Raw genomic sequence first — 15,688 nt, 5'->3', positions numbered from 1 at the left:
CGTGCTCAGTCTCACCCCTTCTCAAGCTCTTTTAACTTCCAGCCCCACTGTTAAGTGTAACTTCGCATCCACTTCCACCTTTTAAAAGTAAGTTCCACAAAGAATTTCTCTCAGTAAAAATTCTACCATGAACACCATATGGCACTTAACATTTTAAACTGGATTGTTAACAAGCACTTACTATTCAAAACTGATGAAATGTAACAAAACTGAACACAATGACATGTATAAATGAGCACCACACCAACTTTGCATGTAAACTTTAATTCAAGACTTTGTAACAATCATGGTAGAACTAAGAAAAGGGTGCATAATGATAAGAATTATTTGTTTGGTTCTCATAAGCTAAAAAAATAGCTGCCTGTGTACCAGTATAGGTGACTGCATCTGGAATAAAATTAACATTCAAACACTTAAATGACCTTCACATCAAGCCCTTTATTATTAAAGTTTCCAATGCATTGTACACTGATTAAGATTTAATAGTCTCTATGCCCAGGCAGAATATGTACCCCATGATCCGATTGTGTCGTCATCACATATTCCACAATCTCCCCCCTTTTCCACCCTTTTTCTTTTTTTGTTGCTGTTTTTTCTTAGAGGCAGCAGATGGCTTCTGTTGCCGAGGGGGCACAATGTTGCTGGAAGATGCAACTGCTGCTGCAGTCCCAGGTCGTGGGGATGTGGGTGGGCTGCTCACAGTCTTGCTAGCATCACTGGAATAAAAGTCAGAGCATCATTAACATGGGCTTTAAAGTACAGTAAATAAACATATTCAATCAACTTACTAGGGCATTATAAGCAGTGTGTGTCAAATTTATGAACCTAGTTTAAGAGTTGTAAGAATCTTAGTGGTTTTTCTTGATAATTAACATGAGCCATAAAGACTCTTGACTGATTGTAAATAATATGCTTTACAAGTTGTGATATGATAATGCTTGTACTGAACTATATTTTTAACTTTGAAGAATTTTCCACATTGTTGGGTAGATGCCAGTGTTGTTCCTGTATTGAACAGCTTGGCTTGGAGTGCAGCTAGCTCTGCAACACAATTCTTCTGTACTATTGTTGGAATGTTGACAAGACCCACAGCCTTCAGCCATTTCTTGATATCACTGGAGTGAATTGAATTGGCTGAAGACTGGCATCTGTGATGATGGGGACTTCAGGAGGAAGTCGAGATGGATCATCCACTCAGTGCTTCTGCCTGAAGGTCACTGCAAATGCTTCAGCTTTGCCTTTTGCATTGGCGTGCTAAGCTCCACCTTCATTGAGCAATGGGTGTTTTTGGAGCCGCCTCTGCTAGTTAGATATTTAATTGTCCACCACCATTAACGACTGGATGTGACTGGACACTCTCTCCCTACCTACTGCAGGCCTAGTCTGGCAGAAACATCTTTCAAGATCTGGCCAGCTTGGTCAGTAGGGATGTTCCTGAGCCACTCTGGTGATGGACATTGAAGTCCTCCATCCAAAGTACATTCTCTGCCCTTGCTACGTACGGTGTCACTTCCAAGTGGTGTTCAACATGGAACAGCACTGATTCATCAGCTGAGAGAGGGGAGTAAATGATAATCAGCAGGTTTCCTTGCCCATGTTTGATTTTATGCCATGAAATTTCATACAGTCCACAGACAATGTTGAGAACTCCTAGGATTACTCCTTCCCAACTGTATACTGTTCTGCTGAAGAGTCATACGGACTCCAAATGTTAACTATGTTCCTCTCCACAGATGCTGTCAGACCTGCTGAGTTTTTCCAGGTATTTTTGTTTTGTTTTGGATTTCCAGCATCCGCAGTTTTTTGCTTGTATACTCACAATGCTGTCTTGCCATGAGATAGGATATACCCAGGCACAGTGAAAAAGGATTCTGGGGCATTGACTGTAAGGTATGATTCGTTGAGTATGTCTAGATTAGGCTGCTGCTTTACTAGGGGGACAGCTCTCCCAATTTTGGCACAATTCCTCAGACGTTACTCAGGACAACGTTGGAGGGGTGACTGAGCAGGTTGTGGGCCTTTGTCATTTCCGTTGCATTGGTCAATGCTGGGTGCTTCGGCTGCTTTTCTTTCTCAACTTTTCTGTCCCGATTTGATGAAATTGAGTCGCTAGGTAAGCCATGACCTCCAGGTCACATGTGGCCCAAATACAGACCTTAATCCCAAACAATAAAGTCCCATTTGTACTTATGTTTCCTAACTGCTGGCTGGACCTGCTTAAATCTTGTAAGCCAGGAGACTTAGAGACTGCTGTGCTCTGGTTTAGAATTCATCCAAAGAGCTGTAGGCTTTAGCAACTTTATATATTTGCAAATTAGCGGAAACATGAATTAAGATTCCTGGGCCTGAGGTAAGGCAAAAACTGGGATACCCCATAAGCTGCCCAAACAACAGAATCATAGAAACTCATCATAACTACACACCGTTAGAATCCTGGAATCTTAAAAGCACAGAAAGAGACCATTCTTCCCCTACAATTAGACTCCTTTCCTGAACATTGCCAAACACTGTGCAGTATTCTTTACTATTGGCACATAATCCCACAATGACTAACACTCACAGTTCTGCTGCTGCGGACAATGTTGCTCCTTGAGTTCCTTTTCCTATTGGTTCCTTTTTCTTCCCCTTCTTTCTCCCACGATAGTATGAACGTTCCCGCATGGGAAGCCATCGTTCCGGATCGGGAGGCACTTTAGGATCATAATTTTTAGGCAGTTTACCTGCACAATAAAAGATAAACAAGCCAATGATACATGATGGATGTTGGTTTAGCTCAATAAAGTGGAATCATTATGAATATTTTCAGTAGGGATCATCCATTTAAGACAAGAGCTGAGAAATGTTTTCTGAGGTTCATGAGTCTTGGAACTTTCTTCCTGAAAAGGTGGTGGAAGAAGAGTCTTTGAATATTTTTGAGGCAAAGATATATAAATTCTTGATAAGCAAGAGGGCAAAAGGTTACTGGGGGTAACTCTTTCGAGTACAAACCTGTTTCCATCTGCTTCAGATCAAGTTACATTGTTTCATAGTTTGCCATTGTGAGATTTGATCTCTTGATCTTGGGGTTACAAACCCAGTACCATAACCACTTGGCTATTTAGGCCAAGCCTAAAAAAATAATATCCGCAATGTGGGTGCACACTTCTGGTGCTTGTAGTTTTTGGACACCATTTTGATGAAAACATTAATGTGTGCCCAGGGAACAGGAAGTAATTCTTTCGAGCACAAACACGTTTCCATCTGTTTCAGATGAAGTTACATAGTTTCTCATAGTTTGCCATTGTGAGATTTGAACTCTTGATCTTGGGGTTACAAACCCAGTACCATAACCACTTGGCTATTTAGGCCAAGCAAAATCTGCCTCCAGTGGGAAACTGACTTGAGTAACTCTTTTGAGTTACATTGTTTCATCGTTTGCCATTGTGAGATTTGAACTCTTGATCTTGGGGTTACAAACCCAGTACCATAACCACTTGGCTATTTAGGCCAAGCAAAATCTGCCTCCAGTGGGAAACTGACTTGAGTAACTCTTTTGAGTTACATTGTTTCATCGTTTGCCATTGTGAGATTTGAACTCTTGATCTTGGGGTTACAAACCCAGTACCATAACCACTTGGCTATTTAGGCCAAGCAAAATCTGCCTCCAGTGGGAAACTGACTTGAGTAACTCTTTTGAGTTACATTGTTTCATCGTTTGCCATTGTGAGATTTGAACTCTTGATCTTGGGGTTACAAACCCAGTACCATAACCACTTGGCTATTTAGGCCAAGCAGGTTACTGGGGGTAGGTGGAAATGTGGAGTTGAGGTTACAATCAGATTAGCATTGATCTGATTGAATAGTGCAGTAGACTCAAGGGGCTGAGTGGCCTACTCCTGCTCCTAATTCATGTATATTAGCTATTTTCACTTTTTAAAGCAGTAATTGACAGGCTTTTCTGGTTAGTTTCTTTCCTTCCAAAATTGTTATCTAATATAAAAGCTCTGAAATAAAAATAACCTTGCCAGTACAGCAATGATAGTGGCCCCATCTGATAATATTGGAACAGTTCTTTCCTATAGTGCATTGTGGCATGACAATTACTTATGCCCACAATTCTCCACATAGCAAGTTGTCATTTATGTCCCATGCTTTATTTGGGGCAGGTGGGGGGACGGTGGGTGATTGAAGGAGAGTTGGAAAGCAAAAGTATGTAGTGTTTAAACTTTCCAGCGATAGAGCAGCAGAAAAAAGAAATACTGACAATTGGCAGTACAAGTGATCGACTGCGGTGCTGTCTCTAGATCTCTGCTCTATCTTGAGGAGTAGCTGAGCTAACACTAATTGACAAGGGCAGTAAACAGATGGGAACATCACCACCTGCAAGTTGCCTTTAGTCACTTCCCATTCTCACTTAAAAATACATCGCTGTTCCTGCACTGTCACTGAGTCAAAATCCAGGAACTTCTCCCCGACAACACTGGAAATCTTTCATCGCATAGACTGCAGCAGTTCAAGAAAGCAACTCACCACCACGTTCTCAAGGGCACTTAGGGATGGGCAATAAATGTTGGCCTTGCCAGTGATTCCCACATCCCAAGGGTGTCATTGGAAAGGTCAGCATCTTTCAGAGTGAAGTAATGTATACAAAAATTTATTTACCAGCCTGTTGCAAGAACCAGTGGAACTAATTTGGTGATAGGAGGAGCACAGTCAAAACTAGCTATTATGTAATTAGATCTGAAACATTTGTGATAATTATACTTAAAGAGCAAGAAGGCTCTAATATTAAGGTAATTTTATTGGAACGTTTTAGAATCGATGAAGTCCTTATTCAGATAAAATTATCACTAGACATATTATTGCAACAAGGCCCATTACCACTGATGCCAGAAGCAAAAAACACTTTTTAAGAAAAATGTCATTTCTTAATTACTAAATTGTTATGAACAAAAAGTAAAGAAAAAAAGCTATTTCTTTGTTTCAAATGTACAAGAGTAATAGTGCAGCTGTCAGTCTTTGGTTCCAAACTCTAAATTTAAAAGTTGAACTAAAATAGTAATCTCAAAGCGATATCTTGACAGTTTCTGCTGGTTGTGAATGATTATTTGTGACATGAGATTTGTCAAAATATCTATGCTGTCCATTTTTAGTACTTTTCCTCGGCGAATGAAATTTGTTGCCTTTAAACAGAGTAACTGACTTTTATAAATGGCCCAATTTTGGCTTAGAAATAGTGAGACTATCAGTATTCACCATTATTAAGGAGCAAATCAGACAACAACATCCCTTGTCCACATACATGCAGTTAAATATGGAAATCAGGAAGTTGCTGCCCAGTTTACTCTGCTCCTTCTACAAGTTGGACTACAACAGTAATTCACTGAGATTTTTTGCAATAAAACAAATGAAGTGTGTGATTTTATAATCACTATCAATATCCTGGGGTTTACCACTGACCAGAAACTGAACTGGACCAGCCATATAAATACTGTAGTTACTGTGGTCAGAGGCTGGGAATTCTGCGGTGAGTAACTCACCTCCTGACTCCCCAAAGCCTGTCCACCATCTACAAGGAACAAGTTGGGAGTGTGATGGAATACTCTCAATTTGCCTGGATGAGTGCAATCAAGAAGCTTGACACCATCCAGGGCAAAGCAGCCTGCTTAATTGGCACTCCCTCCACCACTGGAACACAGAGGCAGCAGTGTGTACCATCTATAAGACTCAATGCAGCAACTCGCCAAGGCTTCTTTGACAGCACCTTCCAAACCCCCAACCTCTAACACCTAGAAGGACAAGGGCAGCAAATGCTTGGGAACACCACCACCTATAAGTTCCCCTCCCAGCAACACACCATCCTGACTTGGAACTATATTGCCATTCCTTCACTGCTGCTGGGTCAAAATCCTAGAACACCCTCCCTAATAGCACTGTGGGTGTACCTACACCACATGGACTGCAATGATTCAAGAAGGTGGCTCACCATTACCTTCTCAAGAACAATTAGGGATGGGCAATAAATGCTGGCCTAGCCAGTGATGCCCACATCCCATGAAAGAATAACTTATAAAAATATTTACCCACTAAACACATCAGAAAAAGTTAAGGCTGGTATATTCAGGTGTAAGTGAAGTTTTATGGTGTGTTTTTTTTCTTTATTGCTGTCAAGCAATCTCTTTGGCACTGAAAGCTTAATTTTAGAAGTGTAGAGTCTCGTTACTTCAGATTTAAATTATGATTGGAGTTTTTTTTAATTAAATTTATTTTTTTTTCTGTATCTTTTATCTGTCTCTTAATCCCATGTTTCTTTTCCTCTCTTTAGCTTTCTGTATATGATTTTACATTGAATTAAATATTCTAATTTATGTTCCTTGTTTAGACGCTGCATGGCTTAGTGAGGCAGGTGTTTGGTGTCCAATGGCTAAGCAAAAACTTTGCGTAGCATGGATGTATCCAATGTGGCACATGCTAGTTTGTATAGTTGACCATTTGTTAGCATACATTTTTCTTTGCTGTCATTCCTGTAAGTGAAGGATACATCTGAGAAAAATTAACTGGAAATGAAGCTTGCATTGACCATGATAATCCAGCTGGTAAACAATCAAAGAGCTTGAATATAGTGTGTTACTGTCCTAGTAACAACTACACTGTAGTGGGCACCTAACCAGGAGATCCATGTTTGACTAATCATCCAAATGATCGTTCTTCTTCAAAAGGATAAGAATCCTTGGTCTTGATGTGGATACATGCTGACAGCTAATTAAAGACCAGTTTTAACAGGCCATTTTTATTGCCCTGACTTCTTATCTACCCTTTTATACTACAGTTAGTAATTTAACATGAGCTGTTTTTGACCAGCAAGGCAAGGTGTCAATCTGTTGTGCCAGGTTTACACTGTTGGCTCTTCGGGTGGGCTGATACATGCTTTGTGTATGTATGCACTTAGCTGCATTCAGGATTGTGCAGGATATAGTTAGCGAGAGCTCTTCATTAATGTTAATGATGTGAAATGGTCTTGAAGCTTAAAAAAGACTTGACATGATTTGCAATAAGCTTTATGGTTTCACAATGCTTCAATCTGCAACAAAAACTAATGTTATACAGTGAATTCTATGTTGAATCCTGTAGTGTTCTATAAATACTTAAAAAAAAAGAATTATACCTTTTCGGTGACCAGCAATTTCTAATTTGTCTGCAGCTTCTCTTTTTATGCCAATCTGGACAGCGGATGTATTAAACTTGACAGTAGAAACAATTAGCGTCCAGACTACATTTCAATTGATTTTAGAAACAGCTTCAGGAAAATTGCAGTGTGCTCTCTTGTCCATGTTGGACTTTACAGTTGAAATTAAAGTGTCAGCTGGTTGGTTTAATCTCTCTGATTTGAACCACCATGATGTTTGCATGTTACACACTGGTCTCCTTTCCCTTCCCACAGTAAAGGTCACTGTGGTCACTCATTATACTGGAATGGGTGGTTTACTTTCCTTCTGGTACCAGTGATATTACTGCTTAAGTTCTACAGGAATATTTCTGCAACGCCTGCTTTGCAATTATCCCATGTAATGCTCTACTTTCTTCACTTGCTGCATGGTACCAAATGTAATTGATTTTTCCAGTAGGTTTTTACTGCTTGGACTGGGAGCCCAGTGGCCGGGGATTGGTCACCTTATTGACTGCATTAGTTCCAGTTTAGAAAGCTTACTTTAACAGGAGGGTCACCTGAAGGTTGCTGTTCCATAGTCCCTATTGGAATACACTCTATGCCATACAAACTGATAACAGCCCCACCTCTCGATGGTGCACCTCCTGGTTTACTGCAAACATCATCAACTGCAACCTGGTAATTGACTCAAATGGTCAATCCTTGGGTGCAACTTAGTGCGTATATACACAGATACATGCACGGAGCATGTGTCACATTGCGTGGGGGGCCAGCAGTGCACATTGGCACGGTGGATCGATGTTTTGCTTTGCTGGTAAAAAAAACAGTTCTAGTGTCAACCACTTGAGGTCGGGCCAGGGAAGATGTGACCACTTGCTCCACAAGTGGAACATGAGGAACAGCTCAAATTGTGACTGACAATTCAAATCAGACCACATACTGAACTCCTGCCCTGAGATCTTCATTTCTAGTGGCACCTCACCCACTCACACTGCATCAACTGAAGCAGTTGAATAGATTGTTAACCTTGACATTGAACTATAACTGTTTCCCCAGCTATACAAAATATACACCAAATATAATCTGCTGCCATCCACAGAATACTAGTAAACCATAATCTGTGATCAAACAACGCAATGGTTTTGTTTTCACAACATTTGTCTTCTAACAATATAAATGCTTAAAGTTAATTCATTTGCACGTCTTGATGTGCAAGCCTGACCATGTTAAAATTGCTCTTAAGCAACGTCAAATTTTCAGAAGTAATGACTAGTAGCCCAACTTGAAATTCATGTGAACTCAAACTAAATGTGCTTATTTGGAAAGGAGGAGGATATTTAGGTGTGAGCACTAGAAAAATATTTCTGCCATTTCCTTGTGATTTATCTTTGCTGCCTTCTGGTTATTGTTGTTGGATTAAACACAACTGTAGACTGTGTTTATATTATGAATGCAACATTTTAGTTGATTTGAGGATTATAAGTTGAGTTCTACAAAATTGCAGTTTCTTAGCTTGTTTTTTTTCCCCAGAAACATCACGTTTCTTTGGCTTTTGCATCTGAATTATTACTATAACTGTGGAATTTATGATCAGCTGATAGTTTGTTCTATTCCATTCTTAAATTCCTGCATGATCATTTATGAATATTTGTTTTTCAAAATAATAAAAGGTCATTTCAAAGTGTTTTTGCTACAGTTACCAGTGGGCAAATACATTGCCTGGTAAGGTAACAAATTCAATGGACCAGGTTTAATCCCTAATTTACACAGTTAGGGTAGTGGGGCTACTTCAATGGTTTGCAAAAAACTTTAACTGGACTCTGGAAGAATTGGGAAGGTTATTATCATGTGATCCATGTGCAGAATCAGGCTGAGTTTTCATGTTGCTTCCCTTCCTTTTTCTTGCCTCCTTCATTCTTTCCTCCCTCTATTCACATTCCTCCATCATGATCCACTGAGTGGATGACCTGTAATCATGACCTTGGCCTACAAGTGAAAAGTAACCCCCAGGTGAGGTAGCGGAGATCTGATGTTTATGGAACTGCCACCCAGCAGACTCATACATTCACAGGAGCAAACTGGGATGGGGGTGATGCAAGGTGTTCCTGTTTTAGTAACTTAAAGAAAGAACAAACTTGCTAATAGCATTCCAATGCTAAATAATCAAGGGGCAAAAGAGGGGGAGCAAATAAATACAATAACCATCAATACAGAGAAAGTACTAGGGAAAGTAATGGGGCTAAAGGCCGATAAGTCCCCTGGACCTGATGGGTTGCATCCTTGGGTATTAAAGGAAGTAGCTACAGAGATATATAGGATGTACTGGTAGTAATCTTCCAAGAATCCTTAGATGCTGGAAAAGTCCAAGAGGATTGGGAAACTGCCAATGTAATACCCTTATTCAAAAAGGGAGAGAGACAAGAAACAGGGGTAACTATAGGTCAGTTAGCTTAACATCTGTCATTGGGAAAATGTTAGAGTCTATTATAAAGGATGTAATAGCAGAGCATTTAGAATTACATAATCTAATCAAGCAGAGTCAACATGGCTTCATGAAGGGGAAATCATGCCTCACAAATTTATTAGAATTCCTTGAGGAGGTAACTAGCAGGATAGATAAAGGGGAACCTTGATAAGGTACTGCACATAAGGCTACTTAATAAGATAAAAGCCCATGGTGTCAGGGGTAGTATATTAGCATGGATAGAGGATTGGCTAACTAATAGAAGACAGAGTTGGGATTTGCCCCAACTAATAGAAGACAGAGAGTTGCCATTTTCAGGATGGCAACCTGTAACTCTTAGAGGGATGAGTGCTGGGGCCTCAATTATTTACAATATATATTAATGACTGAAATGAGGGAGGTGAATGTACTATCGCTAAATTTGTGGACGTTACAAAACTAGTTGGGAAAGCAAGTGGTGAGGATGACACAAGAAGTCTACAGAGGGATATTGACAGGATAAGTGAGTGAGCAAAAAAGTGGCAAATGGAATATAATGTGGGAAAATGTGAGGTTATGTACTTTGGCAGGAAGAATAGAGGAGCTGAATATTATTTAAATGGAGAAAGACTGCAGAAGACTGCAGCACAGAGGGATTTGGGAGTCCTAGTGCATGAATCCCAAAAAGCTAACATACAAGTTCAACAGGTAATAAGGAAGGTGAATGGAATGTTGACCTTTATTTCACAGGGAATGGAGTATAAAAGAGGGTATACAAGGCACTGGTTAGACCACACCGAGAATACTGTGAACAGTTTTGGTGCCCTTATCTAAGGAAAGATGTATTGGTATTGGAGGCAGTCCAGAGAAGGCTCACTAGGTTGATCCTGGGTATGGGGGGATTTTCTTACGAGGAGAGGTTCAGTAGGTTGGGCCTGTACTCATTGGAGTTTAGAAGAATGAGAGGTGACCTTATTGGAACATATAAGATTCTTAGGGGGTTTGACAGGGTAGATGCTGAGATGTTGTTTCCCCTTGTGGGAGAGTCTAGGACCAGAGGGTATAATCTTGGAGTAAGGGGTCGCCCATTTAAAACAGAGATAAGGAGGAATTTCTTCTCTCAGAGGGCAGTGAATCTGTGGAACTCTTTACCGCAGAGGGCTGTAGAGGCTGGGTCATTAAGTATATTCAAGGCCTGAGATTGGCAGATTTTTAATCAGTAAGGGGATCAAGGGTTATGGGGAAAAGGCAGGAAAGTGGAGTTGAGGATTATCAGATCAACCATGATCTCATGGAATGGCGCAGCAGACTCGATGGACCAAATGGCCTACTTCTGCTCCTACATCTTATGGTCTCTTGAGTTGTGGGAGGAGATGATGAGGAAGGATGGAGACGGGTGAGTGCTGGAGGGAAAGTCGACGGGAAAGGGAACCAGGAGGGTGGGAGGAAAAGGGGACCGGAAGGGTGGGAGAGCTAGGGGTGAAAGCAGAAGGGAGGCACGGTGCTGGGAGTGAAAGGAAACAAAGGGGTTGGAGGTGAACGGGGGCGGACTGAGTGAAAGATGACAAAAGGATTGGGGAGACTGTTATGCAACAATTTCCAACATCAACTGCTTTCACAAAAGTGCTGTCTGAACACTATGGTTACAGTGAGAGTATTCTGGAGATGAGGTTACAGTTACTCTACCCAAAATAACACATCCTAAATTACCAATAACAAACAACTTATAAAGTGCCTTTAACATAGTGAAACATCCCAAGGTGCTACAAAGGAGCATTATAAAACAAAGTATGATACCGAGCCATGATGAGCATTCCACCGAGTCCCACCCCCCTGTCTTATCCCCGTAACCTTGCACATTCTTTTTCAGATAGCAATCCAATTCCCTTTTGAATACCCTAATTGAACCTACCTCCATCACCCTCTCAGGGAGCTCATTCCTGACTCCAGCCATCCTCTGGGTGAAAAAATTTTTCTGCAACTCATTTTTACTCCTTTTGCCAATTATTTGGAATCTGTGCCCTCTAGTCCTTGATGCTTTCTTGAGTGGGAACAGCTTCGCACTATTTACCCTGTCCATACCCCTCAGGATCTTGAATACCACCATCAAGCCTCCTCTCGACCTTTTCTCCAAGGAAAATAGTCCCAACCTTTCCAATCTATCCTCATAGCTACAGTTCTTTATCCCTGGAATCATTCTTGTGAATCTCTTCTGTACTCTATCCAATACCTCACATTCTTCCTCAAGTATGGTGCCAGGTAGCAAGGGAGAGATGTATAGGGAGAGAATTCCAGAGCTTCAGGCTTTTCAGCAACTAAAAGTACAGCCACCAACGGTGGAAAATTATAATTGGGAATGCACAACAGGTCTTAATTAGAGGAAAGCAGATATCTTGGAGGATTGTGGAGTTGTAAGAAATTAAAAGAGATGGGAGGGGTGAGACAATGGAAGGATTTAAAATTGAGAAATTTAAAGGCAAGACATTGCTTGACTGGTAAGTCAGCAAGCACAGCGGTGAAACGGAATGGGAGTTGCTGCAAATTAAGACATGGGCAACTGAATTCTCAATGATGTCAAATTATGAGGCATAGAATGTGGGAGACCAGCCAGGAGTGCACTGGAAACAGTCGAGTCTGGAGGTAACTAAGGCATGAATGAGGGCTATAACAAACCCTGTCATAAAGCAAGCAGTTGCTGGGAAGAGAAAACGAAGCAATATAAAAGTAAAACCTTTTTTTTTCTTCTTCTTTTTCTTTGTATCTCCTTGTCTGTAAAAGGAAAAAAGGAGTGATAGTCAGAATAGTGCACCCAAAACAGAATGGATTAAGTTTTTTAGTTTTGCATGTTTCCAGTTAAAAGCACAGAAATTAAAATGCACCACCATGGAAATTTCAAAGAAATGAGGTTTCTATAAATAATACAGCATGTAATGACATTCGATTAACATCATGCAATGTGAAAATCAACCAAACTTAGATGTAAATACACATATAACCATCACCTAATATTCACAAATAGTATTTCCTGCAACAGGTTAACTACAAAAAAAACCTTAAAATCTGGGGTTTTCAGCTGAGTGCAGTGCTCACAAGGAGGGTCTCTTAGGAAATTGAAGGCGGCAGCAGCAGCTGTAATTTTCTGCCCATTAATCAACGGTTAATGACAGGAAACCACGATACCTTGAAATGCACACCATGCAAGTGCCCTTCCCCAATGGAATCATTCATATAATATAAACCAAGCAATATACAAGCAGTTTCGACAAAGCCCACAAGTGCAGCGGTAGTACAAAACCATACCATATTGTACCAATGCTGAACTTGGGAATGCGAATCATGTACAAAGATCCAAGCTAACTTCAAAGTAACTCCTCCATTGAGAGCTTTAGTCTACTTCATTCCGTGTTGTAAGATCCAGCTCTGACTCTGGATTTGGGCTGCATTTACATTATAACTGCACCAATAGAGGCAATGAAACCATTTCACACCAGTGCCACAATTCTAATGTGAATGCAACCACGATCTAAAATTACTGCTATGTTCTGTTTACAACTTATATCCATTTACCGCATTTAACAATGAAATGTCCCAAGGTACTGACATCATGCTACATAAGGAACTATTAGATCAGATGACCAAAAGCTTGGCTGAAGAGATATGTTTTGAGTCAAAAAAAAGGCAAGTTTCTGAGAGGCAGAGAGGTTTAGGGAGGAAATTCCAGAGCTACGGGCCTAGGCAACTGAAAGGCAAAATCATCACAAGTGGAGCAATTAAAATTGGGGATGCATAAAAGGCCAGAATTAGTTGATTATAGATATCTCGAAGGGTTGTGGGGCTGAAGGAGATTACAGAGATAGGGAGGGATGAGGCCATTGAGATATCTGAAAACAAGGATGGGACTTTTAAAATAAAGGTGTTGCATGACCAGGAGCCAATAAAGGTCAACCAGCATTGGGGCTATGGGGAATGGGACTATTGCGAATTGATACACAGGCAGTAGAGTTTTTGATGAGGATCAAATGAGAGAGAGCAGCCAGGAGTACGTTGGAACTGTCGAGCCTAGAGCCTAGATGGGAACGAAGGCATGAATGTGGGTTTCAGCAGCGATGAGCTGGGACTGGAGTGAAGTCGGATGATGTGACAGAGGTGGAAAGAGGCAGTCTTAATGATGACACAAATATAAAGTCAAAATCCCAGGATCAAACGTGATACTAAGGTTGCGAATAGACTGGCTTAATCTCAGACTGTTGCCAGGAAAATGAATAGACTCAGTAGCCAGGGAATGAAGTTTGGGATGGGGACCAAAAACAATGGCTTCAGTCTTCCCAATATTTATATTGAGAAAATTTCTGCTCATCCAGCACTGATGATTAGATTAACAGTCTGATAATTTAGCAACTAGAGAAGTTTGGAGAGATGGAACTGGGTGTCGTCAGCATACCTGTGACGCTATGCCTTCAGATAATGTAGCCGAATAACATAATTTTGAGAGAAATAGGAAGGGGTGAATGATCGATCCTTGGGCAACACCAGAGCTAACAATGCAGGAGCAGGAAGAGAAGGTATTCTAAGTTATTCTTTGCCTGTGAACAGATGGATAGGAAGTGAACCAGGTGAGAGTAGCCCCACCCAGCTGGACAACAGTGTAGAGGTGTTAGGGGAGGATGGTGTGGTCAACTATGTCGAAGGCAGCAGACAGGCTGAGAAGGACAAAGATGGAAAGTTTAACTTTTGTCAGTCACACAGGATGTCATTTGTGACTTTGACAAGAGCTGTTTCAATACTGTGGCAGAAGCAGAAATCTGATTGGAGGGATTCAACCATAGGGTTCCAACAGATTTGGCAGGCAACATGTTCGAGGCCTAGGGAGAGGAAATAGAGGTTTGGAGATGGGACAGTAGTTTGTAAGAACAATGGAGCCAAGGGTTTTTTTTTAGGGTGAGAGAGATGATGGCAGATGTAAAGGAAACAGGAACAGCGCCTTAAGATAGAGAACTAACATCAGCTAACATGGGGACAGGAAGGGAAGTACCATTGGGATAGTCTACACCTAAACCTTGCTGGGACAGGTGTTCTAGCGAGCCACATAACTAGGGAAGTAGAGGGGGCTTTAAATTAAATAGTTGGGGCAAGGGATCAAATTTCGAAAAACAGCAAGTGCTTGGAAGGCAGACCGGCGAGAGCGCCGGAGGCATTTCCGCCAACTCCAGCATGATGCCACCACCAAACACATCTTCCCTTCACCCCCCCTGTCGGCATTCCGTAGGGATCGTTCCCTCCGGGACACCCTGGTCCACTCCTCCATCACCGCCTACTCCTCAACCCCCACCTATGGCACCACCCCATGCCCACGCAAAAGATGTAACACCTGCCCCTTCACTTCCTCTCTCCTCACCGTCCAAGGGCCCAAACACTCCTTTCAAGTGAAGCAGCATTTCACTTGCATTTCCCCCAACTTAGTCTACTGCATTCGTTGCTCCCAATGTGGTCTCCTCTATATGGAGAGACCAAACGTAAACTGGGCAACCGCTTTGTAGAACACCTGCGGTCTGTCTGCAAGAATGACCCAAACCTCCCTGTCGCTTGCCATTTTAACACTCCACCCTGCTCTCTTGCCCACATGTCTGTCCTTGGCTTGCTGCATTGTTCCAGTGAAGCCCAACGCAAACTGGAGGAACAACACCTCATCTTCCGACTAGGCACTTTACAGCCTTTCGGACTGAATATTGAATTCAACAACTTTAGGTCTTGAGCTCCCTCCTCCATCCCCACTCCCTTTCTGTTTCTTCCCCCTTCCTTTTGTTTTCTCCAATAAATTATATAGATGTTTCGTTTCCCACCCATTTCCATTATTTTTAAATATTTTAAAATCTTTTATGCTCCCCCCACCCCCACTAGAGCTATACCTTGAGTGCCCTACCATCCATTCTTAATTAGCACATTCGTTTAGATAATATCACCAACTTCAACACCTATGTGTTCTTTTGTTCTGTTGTCTGTGACATCTTTTGATGATCTGCTTCTATCACTGCTTGTTTGTCCCTACAACCACACCCCCCTCCACTTCTCTCCCCCAACCCCACCCACACCTTAAACCA

General features: G+C 41.4%; 1 protein-coding gene across 2 annotated transcripts in view; it reads right to left on the bottom strand.

Moving 5' to 3' along the window:
- Window positions 1-248: 248 nt before the first annotated feature.
- srp72 (signal recognition particle 72) overlaps window positions 249-15,688 on the bottom strand; it is a 76,006-nt gene continuing 60,566 nt past the window's right edge. Inside the window, exons 17-19 of one of the 2 annotated variants that reach the window (XM_041193020.1) lie at window positions 12,322-12,359; window positions 2,561-2,720; window positions 249-716 (exon numbers count right to left, since the gene is read on the bottom strand). In XM_041193020.1, the coding sequence (XP_041048954.1) occupies window positions 536-716; window positions 2,561-2,720; window positions 12,322-12,359 (379 nt within the window). In that variant the 3' untranslated portion in view covers window positions 249-535. Of the gene's footprint in view, window positions 717-2,560; window positions 2,723-12,321; window positions 12,360-15,688 lie in introns of those variants that run through there. The other variant, XM_041193029.1, reaches the window with a different exon arrangement.

This window comes from Carcharodon carcharias, chromosome 1 (genome assembly GCF_017639515.1).
Source record: "Carcharodon carcharias isolate sCarCar2 chromosome 1, sCarCar2.pri, whole genome shotgun sequence".
Taxonomy (NCBI): domain Eukaryota; kingdom Metazoa; phylum Chordata; class Chondrichthyes; order Lamniformes; family Lamnidae; genus Carcharodon; species Carcharodon carcharias.
The sequence above is the reverse complement of the archived record's forward strand: the minus strand, read 5'-3'. Positions and strand labels throughout refer to the sequence as shown.